General features: G+C 50.5%; 1 protein-coding gene across 16 annotated transcripts in view; it reads left to right on the top strand.

Moving 5' to 3' along the window:
- The window catches only part of FANCA (FA complementation group A), a 77615-nt gene that overhangs the window by 32578 nt on the left and 28338 nt on the right, over positions 1-16699 (top strand). For all 16 annotated transcript variants that reach the window (XR_010114535.1, XR_010114536.1, XR_010114538.1 and 13 more), the window contains 11 exons: positions 1360-1455; positions 1544-1603; positions 4396-4484; positions 5348-5408; positions 5503-5552; positions 8277-8350; positions 10975-11088; positions 12645-12781; positions 13827-13897; positions 14202-14295; positions 14437-14624. Coding sequence is in view for 10 of the 16 variants with exons in the window: in XM_063613052.1 (XP_063469122.1) it covers positions 1360-1455; positions 1544-1603; positions 4396-4484; positions 5348-5408; positions 5503-5552; positions 8277-8350; positions 10975-11088; positions 12645-12781; positions 13827-13897; positions 14202-14295; positions 14437-14624 (1034 nt within the window). In the remaining 6 variants the exon portion in view is untranslated. The remainder of the gene's footprint in view (positions 1-1359; positions 1456-1543; positions 1604-4395; positions 4485-5347; positions 5409-5502; positions 5553-8276; positions 8351-10974; positions 11089-12644; positions 12782-13826; positions 13898-14201; positions 14296-14436; positions 14625-16699) is intronic.

Raw genomic sequence — 16699 nt, 5'->3', positions numbered from 1 at the left:
GGATCTCATTTTTGCTTTTTTTTTTTTTTTTTTTTTAATTTCATGCTTTTTTTTGTTTGTTTGTTTCAAACAGTCTCACTCTGTCGCCTAGGCTAGAGTGCAGTGTTGCCATCATAGCTCACTGTAGCCTAGACCTCCCAGGTCAAGCAGTTCTCCCACCTCAGCCTCCTGAGTAGTTGGGACTACAGGCACATGCCAGCAAACCTGGCTGTTTTTTCCTTTTTTCTTTTTTTTAGTATAGGTTGGGTCTTGCTGTGTTGCCCAGGCTGGCCTTGAACCGAGCTCAACTGATCATTATAAGGCCTTGGCCTCCCAAAGTTCTGGGATTACAGGCGTGAGCCACTGTGCCCAGCCTGACCCTCATCTTTTAAGAAAATTGGCCAGGTGCGGTGGCTCACACCTGTAATCCCAGCACTTTTGGAGACTGAGGAGGGCAGATCACTTGAGGTCGGGGGTTTGAGACCAGCCTGACCAATATGGAGAAACCCCGTCTCTACTAAAAATACAAAATTAGCCGGGTGTGGTGGCGCATGCCTGTAGTCCCAGCTACTCGGGAGGCTGAGGCAGGAGACTCACTTGAACCCGGGAGGCGGAGGTTGCAGTGAGCGGAGACTGCGCCATTGCACTCCAGCTTGGGCAACGAGAGCAAAACTCCCTCACAAAAAACAAAAAAACACGCAGTGTCCCCTCTGTCCCCTTTGACCAGGAATGCAATGTCATGGAGCTGCAGGTGGGCTGGGGTGGTTCCTGCTGCTGCTGCTGCTATTGCTGCTGCTGCTGCTGCTGGGATTGCACATCCCTGGTTCCGCCAGTGAGCCGCCCTGGACTTGCAGGACCAACTACATTAGGATTTCTTCTTTTTTCACCTGGGGAAGCAGCCTTCTTTTTTTTTTTTTTTTTTTTTTTTTGAGACAGTGTCTTGATCTGTCGCCCAGGCTGGAGTGCAGTGGCACAGTGGCGCCATCTCGGCTCACTGCAAGCTCCGCCTCCCAGGTTCTGCCATTCTCCTGCCTCAGTCTCCCGAGTAGCTGGGACTACAGGCACCCGCCACTTCACCCGGCTAATTATTTTGTATTTTTAGTAGAGACGGGGTTTCACCATGTTAGCCAGGATGGTCTCCATCTCCTGACCTCATGATCTGCCTGCCTCGGCCTCCCAAAGTGCTGGGATTATAGTTGTAAGCCACCGCGCCCAGCTTGTTTTTTAATTTTACTAATGGTTTGCTTTGCATACTCGTAGGTCTGTAAAGGGCTGTGTTTCTCTACTCAGCACTGTGGATGTTGGAAGTGAATTGTGGCCTCCCTGGAGTCCCAGGCAGTTCCCAGACTAAAGGTGCTGTACTCTGCCATCTATCCGCAGGTGCACATTCTCCACCCACCCCTGGTTCCCAGCAAGTACCGCTCCCTCCTCACAGACTACATCTCACTGGCCAAGACGAGGCTGGCCGACCTCAAGGCAAGCTGCCCCTCCATGCGCAGTCCTCACACCTCTCCCAGCAGAAACTGCTTTGTTTTCTTGTTCTCATTCTGTCTCTTCTCTGAAGGTTTCTATAGAAAACATGGGTCTCTACGAGGATTTGTCATCATCTGGGGACATTACTGAGGTAATGTTGCTTGAGCCCTGCAGGGTCTCAGCCAGTCACGCCCACCATGCAAAGGTCCAGTTTCCTTTGACTCTTCAGTTGAGCTTTTCAGCCTTCCCAGTCTCATGTCTGGTCTTGCCTTGGGCGCAGCTAGGGGCGAGGCTCTGAGGGCCTTAGTGTTGCTGTGTCCCACCTTGTGTTTTGTGTGTGTTCGCAGCATTAGCATGGAAAGGGTTACTGTGTGGGGGAACGAAGTGCCTCAGGCTGCAGTAAATTTGTCCTTTTAGGAGATCTTGGTTTATGTGGGGTTGAATGGAGAGGTGGTTGGTCATGTTTTTCTCTGAATCACAGAAAAGTGTTAGTTTTTTTTTTTTTTTGGAGACTCAGTCTTGGTCTGTCACCAGGCTGGAGTGCAGTGGCGCGATCTCGGCTCACTGCAACCTCTGCCTCCTGGGTTCAAGTGATTCTTCTGCCTCAGCCTCCAGAGTAGCTGGGACTACAGGCGCGCACCACCACGCCCGACTAATTTTTAAATTTTTTTTAGTAGAGACGAGGTTTCACCATGTTAGCCAGGATGATCTCGATCTCTTGACCTCGTGATCTGCCCACCTTGGCCTCCCAAAATGCGGGGTTATAGGTGTGAGCCACCGCACCTGGCCAAGTGTTAACTATTTTTATAGAAGCCCAATGTCAGATGGTCGTGTAATGTGTGTGGGTCACTAATGAAAACTTTTTTTTTTTTTTGAGATGGAGTCTTGCTCTGTTGCCGAGGCTGGGGTGCAGTGGCGTGATCTCGGCTCACTGCAAGCTCCACTTTCCGGGTTCATGCCATTCTCCTGCCTCAGCCTCCCGAGTAGCCTATAGTGGGACTACAGGTGCCTGCCACTATGCCTGGCTAATTTTTTGTTTATTTTTAGTAGAGATGGGGTTTCACCATGTTAGCCAGTATGGTCTTGATGTCCTGACCTCGTGATCTGCCCATCTCGGCCTCCCAAAGTGCTGGGATGACAGGCATGAGCCACCGCGGCCGGCCTAATGAAAACATTCTTTACTTTTTACTTTTTTTTTGAGACGGAGTCTTGCTCTGTCACCCTGGCTGGAGTGCAGTGGTGAGATCTCGGCTCACTGCAAGCTCCGCCTCCCAGGTTCACACCATTCTCCTGCCTCAGCCTCCTGAGTAGCTGGGACTACAGGCTCCCGCCACCACGCCTGGCTAATTTTTTGTGTTTTTAGTAGAGATGGGGTTTCACCGTGTTAGCCAGGATGCTGTGGATCTCCTGACCTCGTGATCCACCCGCCTCAGTCTCCCAAAGTGCTGGGATTACAGGCGTGAGCCACCGCACCCAGCCCTCCGTTCTTTACTTTTTAAGACCTTTTTATTTTAAAGTTACGAGTTACAGAAGAACACTTATAGGTGACATTAAAGTGTTAGGGGAAAATATTTAATACAATTTTCCATTTATAATTTATTCCTATTTATAAATTACTTTTTTTTTTAAGGTGGGATCTTGTTCTGTTCACCAGGCTGAAGTATAGTGCCGTGATCACAGCTTAGTGCAGCCTCAAACTCCTGGGTTGAAATGATCTTCTGACGTTGACCTCCTGAGTAACTGGGACTACAGGCATGCACCACCATGCCTGGCTGGTTTCTAAAATTTTTTGTAGACATAGGGTCTGCCTGTGTTGCCCATGCTGGTCTTGAACTCCTGGGCTCTAGTGATCCTTCTGCCTTGGCCTCCGAAAGTGCTGGGATTACAGGTGTGAGCCACTGTGCCTGGCCTCAGAATTTTTTTTTTTTTTTTGATGCAGGGACTTGCCCCGTTGCCCAGGCTGGAGTACGGTAGCAGGATCATGCCTCACTGGAGCCTTGATTTCCTGGGCCCAGGCATTCCTTCCACCTCCACGCCCTGAGGAGCTGGGACTACTGGCTCATGCCTCTATGCCTGGCTAATGTTTTTGTATTTTTTGTAGAGATGAGATGGTCATCTTGTTGCCCAGGCTGGCTTTGAAGTCTTTGGGCTGAAGCAGCCTGACCCCCTTAGCCTCTCAAAGCACTGGGTTTATAGACATTAGCCATGGCACCGAGCCCGCGTAATTTTTTTTAATCTCAAAAATTAAGTCTCTACTCCTTCCCACCTAGAAATCTTTACTTTCTTTTTTTTTTTTTTTTTTTTTTTTTTTTTTTTTGAGATGGAGTCTCGCTCTGTCGCCCAGGCTGGGGTGCAGTGGCGCAATCTCGGCTCACTGCAAGCTCCGCCTCCCAGGTTCACGCCATTCTCCTGCCTCAGCCTCTCCGAGTAGCTGGGACTACAGGCGCCTGCCACCACGCCCGGCTAATTTTTTTGTATTTTTAGTAGAGATGGGGTTTCACCGTGGTCTCGATCTCGTGACCTCGTGATCCGCCCGCCTTGGCCTCCCAAAGTGCTGGGATTACAAGCATGAGCCACCGCGCCCGGCCGAAATCTTTCAACTCTTTCCTAGAGGCAGGAAAGAGGCTCACAGCAGGCTCTCAGCAGAGCTAAGCTCTCGAGGAGGGCTGCACTTCGCCAGGTCTAAGCCTTGTGCATGTAGAGGCGGCAGTGTTATCCTCTCCTGTCGTGCTAGTATTTTGGGAGATTGTGGAGTGCTCCAGGGCCCCTGGAGTGGGGGGCCTTTACCTTTAATGTGTACAGAGGCCCACACCATGTGGGCCTTTACCTTTAATGTGTACAGAGCCTTTGCAACAAGGAAGCACAGGTTGAGTGTGGCCTTCACTGCTCACTTTTCTTTAAAGTTCTCTGTTCTTTTTCTCTTCCTCCCTGTATGGGAACCAGCCCCACAGCCAAGCTCTTCAGGATGTTGAAAAGGCCGTCATGGTGTTTGAGCATACGGGGAAAATCCCAATCACCGTCATGGAGGCCAGGTAGGCTGGGCTGCCCAAAGGGCCACTGGCGGCTGCAGTGTGTGCAGACTCCACTCTGATGCCTGCAGTGTGTGCAGACTCCACTCTGATGCCTGCAGTGTGTGCAGACTCCGCTCTGATGCCTGTCAGCGTCCGGGGCTCTTTGGAGTGTGTCCCAGGTCTGCCCAGAGCCACGTGGGGCAGATTGGCCACTGTCTATTCATGGAGAGACAGGAGTCAGGGCTGTTAATCAAGGATCCTGCCGTTAGGGGATACGGGGTGAGGTCAAGAGCTGTGCATTTGCTGTGAAACATATTTTCCTCTGTAAAAGCAGGTGATGCCCCTCCCGTGCTGAAGCAGCTGACAGGAACTGCTGATTGGGGAGCTTGCACTGGGAGGGAAGACAGTGAGGCCATGATGATTTTTTTTTATCAGTGCCTTCTTTGTGACTAATATGAAGTCAGTAACAGAGCGCTGAATAGCATAGCTTTATTGAATTTGGTGTGATCCCGAAACATCTTGAATTCCGGTGGTTACGCACGTGGATGAGCTGATTGCAGCTCCCAGGGTTTTGAAATTAGCTCCAAGGAGATTGCCCCAAATGGACCTTACGTGGTCCTCGTGGCCTCAGATTGATCCAGGCTCCATGTTCAGGCCCAGGGAGCAGGCAGAATGTGGTCCTGATTCCCGCGGACTCAGGGCTGGGCTAGCACAGCCTGCCCTACACATGCCTTGTCCTGGAACTGTGCACAAGGAGACTTCGTAATGCGTCGTGGCTTTGGAATAAGCCCTCGCAGTCCACTCTCTGAAACACCAGTCACCGTCTGTGGGAATTGCCATCTCGCTGCACTTACCTACACACTGTCTGCTTCTCTGTGTTGCAGCATATTCAGGAGGCCTTACTACGTGTCCCACTTCCTCCCTGCCCTGCTCACACCTAGAGTGGTCAGTATGCGTTTCCGTGAGTTTGTGACCAGTTGTGTAGAAAGCAAGGACTTTTTCCTTGTCAGCCTCTCACAGGGCTCTTCTCTTCCCACAGCTCCCCAAAGTCCCTGACTCCCATGTGGCGTTTATAGAGTCTCTGAGGAGGTATGCAGCAATGGCTAGAAGGGGACGACTGTGCCTCCAGGTTTCTTCTGACAATGTGAAGAATTGTGGATCTTCTGTAGAGAAATTTGTTTGATCACTAATGTGTTTTATTTGTAAAATATTGGCTCTAAAATTAGTTGGTTACTTTTTTTGTTTTTCTTTTTAGTTGGAGTCTCACTCTGTCACCCAGGCTTGGAGTGCAGAGGCGAGATCTCGGCTCACTGCAACCTCCACCTCTTAGGGTCAAGCGATTCTCTTGCTTCAGCGTCCTGAGTAGCTGGGATTACAAGCCTGTGCCTGGCTAATTTTTTTTTTTAGATAGAGTCTCGCTCTGTCGCCCAGGCTGGAGCGCAATTGCCCAATCTTGGCTCACTGCAAGCTCTGTCTCCTGGGTTGGAGCAATTCTCCTGTGTCAGCCTCCTAAGTAGCTGGGACTGTAGGTGTGCACCACCATGCCCTGCTAATTTTTGTATTTTTAGTAGAGACAGGGTTTTGCCATATTGGCCAGGCTGGTCTTGAACTCCTGAGCTCAGAAGGTGATCCACCCACCTCAGCCTCCCCAGAGTGCTGGGATTAGAGGTGTGAGCCTCCGCTCCTGGCCTTTTTTTTTTTTTTTTTCTTTTGGGATGGAGTCTTACTCTGTTGCCAGGCTGGAGTGCAGTGGTGCGATCTTGGCCCACTGCAACCACCACCTCCTGGGTTCAAGCAATTCTCCTGCCTCAGCCTCCTGAGTAGCTGGGATTACAGGCGCACACCACCACACCTGGCTAATTTTTGTATTTTTAGTAGAGACGGTGTTTCGCCATGTTGGTCAGGCTGGTCTTGAATTCCTGGGCTCAAGCAGTCTGCCGGCATCGGCCTCCCAAAGTGCTGGGATTATAGGCATGAGCCATTGCACCGGCTGCATCGTTCGTCAATGAATATGCTGCAGAACCTTAGAGTAGACCTGGAAGTTATTGTTTAGATAATAAGGTATTCTTGGATCGCTTACATTGCAGGCTTCCAGTAAGAAAGTTGGTTGGTATCACAAAGGTCACCCTTGGAAGAAATAGGAAAGTATAAGTCCTATATTCCAGCAAAGTTTATAAAGTTCTGGGACCTGTAAGAAGATAAAAAACACAAAGAGCCTTTTTTTGTTGTTTTTTGTATTTTTGTATTTTTAGTAGAGACGGGATTTCACTATGTTGGCCAGACTGGTCTCCAACTCCTGACCTTGTGATCCACCCGCCTCGGCCTCCCAAAGTGCTGGGATTACAAGCGTGAGCCACCATGCTCTGCAAAAATCATTTTTAAAATCTTAAAATAAGTTTATTCTCTGGGATCCTTGCTTTCCTTTGTTTTGAGACAGGGTCCCACTCTGTCACCCAGGCTGGAATGCAGCGGTGCAGTCATGGCTTCTATAGCCTTGACCTCCTTGGCTTTAACAGTCCTTCCCCCCCGCCTCCCAAGTAGCTGGGTCTAGAGGGGCGCTCCACCACACCCAGCCATTTTTTAAATGCTTTGAGGACACGGATTTTTGCTGTGTTGCCCAGGCTTATCTCTATCTCTTGGCCTCAAATAATCCTCCTGCTTCAACTTCCCAAAGTGCTGGGATTACAAATATGAGCCACTGTACCTGGCTTACCTTTTATCATGTTAAGAAAGTTCCCTCTTACTAATTTGCCAAGGACTTTTAGCATGAACTAACGCCTTTTATTTTTTATTTATTTATTTATTTTTTGGGTCAGAGTCTCACTCTGTCACCCAGTCTGGAGTGCAGTGGCACAATCTCAGCTCACTACAAGCTCCGCCTTCTGGGTTCACGCCATTCTCCCACCTCAGCCTCCCAAGTAGCTGAGACTGCAGGCGCCCGCCACCACGCCTGCCTAATTTTGTTTTTGTATTTTTAGTAGAGACGGGGTTTCACTGTGTTAGCCAGGGTGGTCTCAATATCCTGACCTCGTGATCCGCCTGCCTGGGCCTCCCAAAGTGCTGGGATTACAGGTGGGATCCACCACACCTGGCCCAATTTTGCATATTTTTAATGATACGAACTAAACATTTTTCTTAGTAGTATTCATTAAAATTAACAAAGATTCATGTTTTGCCGGGCATGGTGGCTCACCCCTGTAATCCCAGCACTTTGGGAAGCTGAGGCGGGTGAATCACAAGGTCAGGAGTTTGAGACCAGCCTGGCCAACATGGTGAAACTCCATCTCTGCTAAAAATACAAAAAATTAGTTGGGCGTGGTGGCAGTCGCCTGTAATGCCAGCTACTCGGGAGGCTGAGGCAGGAGAATCGCTTGAACCTGGGAGGCGGAAGTTGCAGTGAGCCGAGATCGCACCACTGCACTCCAGCGTGAGCGATAGTGAGAGACTCTCTCAAAAAAAAAAAGAAAAGAAAAAACAAACCAAAGATTCATGTTTTGAATTTGGAAACTACCAAAAATTGTATGAGAGAAATAGAAATAATTTATAATTTCACTGCCCAGGGATAATCACTGGTGGTATTTTGTAGTCTAGCTCTTTAGATATTAATATGTGATTAATATGATATATTTTGAAACAGTGCTATTTAAATCTATATATATATTTTAATCTTTTCTAAAAACAGGCTCATACTGTACACAGTATTTATAATTTATTTAAATTTAATGTTTTTATTTTATAATAGATTTGGGGATTATAATCTTGAATTAGTTTAAGCCATAGCTGACTTAATTTTATTGTTTTCCTGTGATCCAGAGCGGATAAAATCCCCCCATCTCTGTACTCCACCTACTGCCAGGCCTGCTCTGCTGCTGAAGAGAAGCCGGAAGGTAAGTTCCTGGGCTGCTTATCCCTCTGGGACTTGTGCTTTTCCATTTTCCTGACCTTGAGCGTCTGTTGTGCTACACCACCCGAGTGAGCTCGGGAGTGGCTGTGCCAGTTCAAGCCGGTGCTGTGAGTACAGGATCTGCCCACCATGCTGATGCCCAGGACCAGCCGTGGCACAGACTCTTACCTGGGGGTCCTGAAGAATCACTTAGCACCTTCTGGAAAGGACTGTGTGCAGTGCACAGCCCCACTTTGTCACTCGTCATCTTTCTGTGGGCCGCACTGAGGTGTGTTTGTACAGGCTTCAGACTCTGGTGCTCTGTCAGTGGCCACCCTGGGGGCCACAGCGCTGGCTCGAGCCTGTCGTAGGGAGTGTCACGCAGCACTTTTCTGTTACGCAGTTCAGGTAGGAATAGAAGTCAGGCTCTTTTGGCCTCTAGGGAGCAGTGGTGCAGCTGTAGGTCAGATCTACACCCTCACTGGGAATCCGTGAAAGGCCGCACTCGGGCAGCAGTGGGAGATGCCATCATGAGGCTGGTTTTTCTTGCAGTGTGACTTTATCTCCAGCAGAAGCCAGAACCTCCCTGGAGGGGGCCACTCTGAGCTAAGGGCGTAGATCTGAGGCTGCTGCTTCCCTGTGGGCTTTTTTTTTTTTTTTTTTTTTTTTTTTTTTTGAGACAGAGTCTCGCTCTGTGGTTGTGGACTGCGGTGGCGCGATTTCGGCTCACTGAAACCTCCGCCACCTGGGTTCAAGCAGTTCTCCTGCCTCAGCCTCTGTAATAGCTGGGATTATAGGCGCACACTACTATGCCTTGCTAGTTTTTTATTTTTAGTAGAGATGAGGTTTCGCCATGTTGGACAAGCTGGTCTCGAACCCCTGACCTCAAGTGATCCACCTGCCTCGGCCTTTCAAAGTGCTGGGAATACAGGCGTGAGCCACCGTGCCCAGTCCCCTGTGTGCTCTTCTAGATCCCCTTCCACCTGCAGGGCCAGGGAGGTTCGATGAGACTCTTCTAATGAGCTATAGTCTTGTTTTAAGTTCTGTTTGCTAAAGCTCCTTTTCTCATAAGCTTAGAAAATTTTCAGCAGCCATGGAGACCCAGGAAAATTCAGTGGGCAAAGAACAAAAGGTCCCTGACCCACCCCCGTTTTTTTTGTTTGTTTGTAGGTTGTTTGAGACTGAGTCTTGCTGTGTTGCCCAGGCTGGAGTGCAGTGGCGCCATCTCGGCTCACTGCAAGCTCTGCCTCCTCGGTTCATGCCATTCTCCTGCCTCAGCCTCCCAAGTACCTGGGACTACAGGCACCCGCCACCACGCCTAATTTTTTTTTGTATTTTTAGTAGAGATGGGGTTTCACTGTGTTAGCCAGGATGGTCTCGATCTTCTGACCTTGTGATCTGCCCGCCTCAGCCTCCCAAAGTGCTGGGATTACAGGCGTGAGCCACCACGCCCGGCCGACCCACCCTGAGAGCATGACCTCTCAGTGGTGCTGGGGATGCCACAGGGGCCGCCGGGCTGTGTACCCTGCAGTGTGAGGCGTTTGCTTCTCTTCAGAGGTGTCTTCCTTCTCCCAGGATCCTCCTTCCCCTGGGGTCCACTTGTTCTTAGCTTTTGGTGGCTTCCAGAATGGTTTCTAATCATTTGTCTGGTGAGGCTTATGCACAGACTCCTAGAGCCTGTGATTTCTAGAGCCTGTGATTTCTAGAGCCTGTGATTTCTAGAGCCTGTGATTTCTAGAGCCTGTGAGTTCTAGAGCCTGTGAGTTCTAGAGCCTGTGAGTTCTAGAGCCTGTGATTTCTAGAGCCTGTGAGTTCTGGTTTCATTTGGGTGTGACTGTGCATCGCAGTGCATTTTCATGCTTGTGTCTTCTCCAGCAACCCCAGAACTTGAACGTTTTTTACTTTAAAAACATATGCAGCGTATCTTCCTTTTTATATTGAAAGTGGTGGCCGGGCGCAGTGGCTCATGCCCGTAATCCCAGCACTTTGAGAGGCCAAGGCGGGCAGATCACGAGGTCAGGAGATCGAGACCGTCTTGGCCAACATGGTGAAATCCCATCTCTACTAAAAGTACAAAAAATTAGCTGGATGTGGTGGTGGGCGCCTGTAGTCCCAGCTCCTTGGGAGGCTGAGGCAGGAGGATGGCTTGAACCCGGGAGGCAGAGGTTGCAGTGAGCTGAGATCGTGCCACTGCACTCCAGCCTGGTGACAGAGCAAGAGTCCGTCTCAAAAAAAAGATTGAGGGACCGGGGGACTAAATGGTCACCTATCCGTCATCCTGTCCCCACCCTTGCCAGCCCCCGACCCTCCTTGTTTTCCACCATGTGTATGCTTCTCACAGTGGTGGAGTGGTATTGATGGTGCACGCAGAACCACTTTTCTTCTTAAACTTGTTTATAAATGTAATTTTTTATTAAACTTGTTTATAATTGTAATTTTCGAAGTGGTGGCATCCAGCATCAGGGAGAACACCTCATTTACCTCCTCAGAGACTCCTAGTCCCTCCGTCTGCCACATACAGCAGCTTGGAAGTTCACAGCTTTGTATGTGACTGTGTGAAGTTTCTGTTTTTACAGTGAAGAGTCCTGTTGAGTGTCTTTCCATCTGGTCTCCTCCTTGTTCTCACAGATGCAGCCCTGGGAGTGAGGGCAGAACCCAGCTCTGCTGAGGAGCCCCTGGGACAGCTCACGGCTGCACTGGGAGAGCTGAGAGCCTCCATGACAGACCCCAGCCAGCATGATGGTGAGGACGGGTGGGGGCTCATGCTGTGCCTCGTGTGTGCAGCCTGTGGTTGGATCTCTGTTGCTGGGTCGTTTTCCCCGTAGTGATATCAGGCTGGTGTGTCTTCCTAGTAATGCAGTATTTGGTGGTGAAGATGGACCCCGGGCTGGCGGGTGTGGAACCTTTTTTTTGAGACAAGGTGGGAGGCTAGTCCTACTCAAGGTGTCACAGACCCTTGGCAGAAGGTGAATATTCTGGTAGTTGCATCAGACTAGGATGGATGATGATGGAGAAGAATATGCAGTGAACAGGACGCCTGTTTTCCCTCTCATCCTGCCTGCCGGAGTAGATGTCACATCAGACACACGGCATCTCTGCCCTGTGATCCTGCTTCCATGTGACAGTTTTCTGTAAAATCCAGAGTAAGAAATGTTCATCTGTGGATTGAGAACATGCAGTTTATTTTTTCTTTTTCTTTTTTGAGACAGAGTCTCACTCTGTCCCCCAGGCTGGAGTGCAGTGGCGCCATCTCGGCTCACTGCAACCTCCGCCTCCTGGGTTCAAGCGATTGTCCCGCCTCAGCCTCCCAAGTAGCTGGGATTACAGGCGACTGCCCCCATGTCCAGCTAATTGATTGTATTTTTTAGTAGAGATGGGGTTTTACCATGTTGGCCAGGCTCGTTTTGAACTCTTGACCTCAGGTGATCCACCTGTCTTGGCCTCCCAACGTGCTGGGATTTCAGTGTGAGCCACCGTGCCTGGCCTACATGGAGGCAATATGTATATATATTTTTTTGAGACGGAGTCTCGCTCTGTCACCCAGGCTGGAGTGCAGTGGCGCGATCTCGGCTCACTGCAAGCTCTGCATGGAGGCAATGTTAAGAGAACTTTGTTAGCGCTGGCTGGGGCTGCAACGCCTCGATGGTGTTTACTGAGACCAAGTGCGCCAATTCCTGAGTGCAGCCTTCCTGTGATTCAATGATGCACTCGCGCAGAATGTTTTCAGTGATGCACGCTCACAGATGTGTTCAGCAATGTGCTTGTGCAGAATGTGGTACGTGGGGGATATGGAGGAAAAGTTTCAGTGCTTTAGCAAGAGGTTGATACATGTCAGGTGAGTCCTGTTTCTAAAAGCAAAGCGGTTTTCACCTTTAAGTGATGTAGTTGGGCTGTGTGTGGCCCATTACCCTGGGCCAACATGGAACCTCTGGCATGCGCTTAGACAGATGTGGTGTCTGGAGGGCTGGCATCGGATTTCAGATGGGGAGCATAAAAAGTGGAGGTTCGTGTTGGTGAATGAACATGTCCCCCTCTCAGCTAATCAGGAAAAGGTAGTGGATGGCGTCTGGCCCCATTTGCCATGACACATGCTCCACCACAAGGCCGCAAGCCCCTGCAGGGTGAACAAACACTGGTGTTCAGCACCTGGCTGGGGGATGTGTGCAGTCAGCAGGATCCGTGGAATCGCGCTTGACGGGAGGCGGAGCGCTAGGCTGTGGGAGGAGTAGCCCTCTGGACCGCAGCTGCATCCTCCTTTCAGGGTTCCCTTCATCCCTAACTGGTTTCTCCATTTGCAGTTATATCAACACAGGTGGCAGTGATTTCTGAAAGACTGAGGGCGGTCCTGGGCCACAGTGAGGATGACAGCAGCATTGAGATATCAAAGATTCAGCTCAGCATCAACACACCAAGACTGGAGCCACAGGAACACACGGTAGGTTTGGGGGCTCAGAACAAAGCAGGGGGTCTTCACCATTTTCCATTAGGCAGAGGCATTAGACGCATGGGGCCTTCTCTCAATTTCTTTTTGACTTGCTCAACTAGTGTGGTATCAGATGTTACAGGGCCAGGCAGCAGTCTACCAGGGTCAGCCGCCCTAGTCTGTTTGTGTATGAAGAGCTCCTTTTACATTTTATTTATTTATCAATTTTAGAGACAGGGCCTTGTTTTGTTGCCCAGGCTGGAGTGCAGTGGCGTGATCTTGGCTCACTACAGCTTTGACATCCTGGGCTCAAGTGATCCTCTTGTCTCAGCCTCCCGCGTAGCTGGAACTACAGGCATGCATCACCACACCTGGCTGATTTTTGCATTTTTTATACAGATGGGGTTTCTCTGTGTTGCCTCGACTGGTCTAGAAGTCCTGAGGTCGAGTGATCTGTCTGCCTCGGCCTCCCAAAGTGTTGGGATTATAGGCGTGAGCCACTGTGCTTGGCCTCTTTTTTTTTTTTTTTTTTTTGAGACTGAGTCTTCTCTGTTGCCCAGGCAGGAGTGCAGTGGCGTGATCTTGGCTCACTGCAGCCGCCTCCTGGGCTCAAGCAGTTCTCCTGCCTCAGCTTCTTGGGTAGCTGGGATTACAGGTGCGCACCACTACGCCCAGCTAATTTTTGTATTTTTAGTAAAGATGGGGTTTCATGTTGACCAGGTCGCGCTTGACCGCCTCTTTAGAATATGCAGCAGAGGCTATTTCTGGCCCCAGAACCTAAAATATTTTTCTGGCCCCTTACACACGAGGTTTGCCAGTCCCTCCTCCTGCTATACATTTTTGTGATTGACGATTACATGAGGGCTGCTGTTCCCAGGATTCGGGAGTGGGGGCCCTGGGCACCAGTTTGCATTGTAATGTGCCCTCCAAACAAGCCTGTTTTGGAGTTATATTTGCAAAGCAGAATTGCAATGCCTGTGGCGCGAGCACTGGCCGGCTTCCTTCCTGCTGCTCCTGTTCCCGGGACACCGCACTCACGAGAACCATGTCTCCGCAGGCTGTGGACCTCCTGCTGACGTCCTTCTGTCAGAACCTGATGGCAGCCTCCAGTGTGGCTCCCCCGGAGAGGTGAAGGCGTGGGCAGCTCCCTGGGTGGTGGGGCTCTTTTGGGTGCCACCTCTTGCTGGGCCAAGGCTGCAGGCTAGGGACGCATGAGCTCGTCTCCGCAGGAGCACGCGGCGATGCTGAGTTTCATCAAATAGGATGCAGCAGAAGTCGGGAAGCACTGCAGAAGATGGGTTGCCTTCCAGAAAGACTGTTGTTTTGGGGAACCACTTGGCTCTTTCTTCGGCCGCTCGTGCTTGGATTAGCTGTTGGAGGGATGTGCAGGACTGAATGGCCAGTACTGATGGTTTCACGGCTGTCTCTGCAGGCAGGGCCCCTGGGCTACCCTCTTCATGAGGACCATGTGTGGACGTGTGCTCCCTGCAGTGCTCACCCGGCTCTGCCAGCTACTCCGTCACCAGGTGAGGCTCTCCTTCACGGGGGCCACCCTTGGGGGCCCACTCTGAGGGCCAGGCTCCTGCTTCCCAGCTTGTCTTCAGTGCCCTGGGAAATTCCAGCTGTGAAGAGGGCAGTCTGCTCTGCCACCCTCATTCTCATTGCAGGGCCCGAGCCTGAGTGCCCCACATGTGCTGGGGTTGGCTGCCCTGGCCGTGCACCTGGGTGAGTCCAGGTCTGTGTTCCCGGAGGTGGTTGTGGGTCCTCCTGCACCGGATGCTGCCCTTCCTGTCCCTGCGCTCTTCGACAGCCTCCTGACCTGTAGGACGAGGGACTCGTTGCTATTCTGCCTGAAGTGAGCTGTTCTTCTTCCACAGTCGCGTCTTCTCTCCTCTCTCTAGAAAAGTGACACATGCTCGTTTGATAAAATTAGAAGAGACAGACATGCAGACATACCACGCAAAGATTACCACTTTTTAGCATTTTGGTATATATCCTTCCAGAATTTTATCTGTCATTTGTTTATAATATGCATGCGTTTGTTTCTTTGTTCATAAAAATGAGATTATACTATACTAAACTGCTGAAATTAACAGTATATAGTAACCGTCTACATTGTTAAGCATTCTTTGATGTCCTGGTGAGAGCTGCTTTCTTTTGTCTTGGGGTTGTCTGGCCCTTGGTTGGACCAGCTCCCTCTGGTCAGGTTCTTTGGCATCCTGTGGTGAGCAGCTTCCCAGTGTGTACAATTCGGGCTGTTTCTGTAGGGCTCAGCAGATGGGGCCACGTGCTGAGGTGAGGAAGGACCCTGTGGTCAAGAATGGTCTGCTCAGGGCCTCAAGGGCTCCCTGCAGCTACCACGCAGAGGCAGAAGCCAGGACAGAATCCCTGCAGCTGCCACGCAGAGGTAGAGGCCAGGACAGAATCCCTGCAGCTGCCACGCAGAGGCGGAAGCCAGGACAGATGGCTGGGAGACTCCGGTGGGAGTTGCTGGCTGGGGCTTGGCTTGCAGCTCCTAGGTCTCTTGGGCAGAGGTAGCCCGGGTCAGGACAGAGCCCTGTTGCAATGCCAGAGACCATGTGCGGGAAAGGGGATTGCTGGCGTTATGACAGGGTCTGAACAACAGAGAACTTAGAAAAGGCCCAAGAAATGTACATGGAGCAAGCAGAGGGAGTCAGATGGCAGCTGTGTGGATCCCACACCTCAGACATGGACCACGGGGAGCAGGCACTTGGTACTCCAGGGATACAGAGCCCCTCCCAGGCGCTTGGCCACACCAGACAGTCCCCACTCGCCCTAGGCTCCAAACACTGAGTACTGGGTATTGGCATGAGAGGCACACGGCTGATGGAGAAGTTGGGATCTGGTGAAGAGGGAGGCATCCAGGTGGCTTGGGGGAGACAGGGCCATCCCCTCTTAGGAACACAGAGATGCCTCAGGATATATATCCAAGTGAAGAAAGCAAAATACTGAACTCGGTCTGAGATGCTACTTTTTGCATAAGAAAGGGAGAATGAAATATACACTTGGTGGTTTTTTTGTTTGTTTGTTTGTTTTTGTTTTTTTTTGTTTTTTGAGACGGAGTCTCACTCTGTCGTCTAGGCTGGAGTGCAGTAACGTGATCTTGGCTCACTGCAACCTCTGCCTCCCGGGTTCAAGCAATTCTTGTGCCTCAGCTTCCTGAGTAGCTGAGACTACAAGTGTGTACCACTATGCCCAGCTAATTTATGTATTTTTAGTAGAGATGGGGTTTTGCCATGTTGGCCAGGCTGGTCTTGAACTCCTGACCTCAAGTGATCTGCCCACCTCAGTTAGGATTACAGGCGTGAGCCTCCACGCCCGGCTCAAATATGTATTTGTAAAACAGAAATATTAGAACTCTGAGAACACCATGACAGTGCTTTGACATCTCCATTGCCTTATGGAATCTCATTCTGAGCTTCCTTGGTTACAAGTGACAATTTTTCACGTGGTTATTGCTGTAGGTACATATGCTGAGTAAATGACACAGGTCTCGCTGTGTCCCCCAGGCTGAAGTGATCCTCCCACCTCAGCCTCCCAGTAGCTGAGACCACAGGCGCACACCCACACACCCACCTAGTGAGAGATGGGGTCTCACTGTATTGCCAAAGCTGGTCTTGAACTTCTGGGTTTAATTGATCCCCTGAGCTGTGATTGTGCCACTGCACTCCAGCCTGGGCATCAGAGTAAGGCCCTGTATCAAAGAAAAAATAAACCAAGGGCTGGGCTGGGCACGGTGGCTAACGTTATAATCCCAGCACTTTGAGAGGCTGAGGGGGGCAGGTCACTTGAGGTCAGGAGTTCGAGACCAGCCTGGCCAACATGGTGAAACCCCGTCTCTACTGAAAAAATGAAAAACTTGACTGGTTGCGGTGACTCACGCCTGTAATCCCAGCATTTTGGGAAGCC

The sequence above is a fragment of the Symphalangus syndactylus genome, chromosome 11 (genome assembly GCF_028878055.3).
Source record: "Symphalangus syndactylus isolate Jambi chromosome 11, NHGRI_mSymSyn1-v2.1_pri, whole genome shotgun sequence".
Classification (NCBI taxonomy): Eukaryota; Metazoa; Chordata; class Mammalia; order Primates; family Hylobatidae; genus Symphalangus; species Symphalangus syndactylus.
This window is presented reverse-complemented; position numbering and strand designations above follow the sequence as displayed.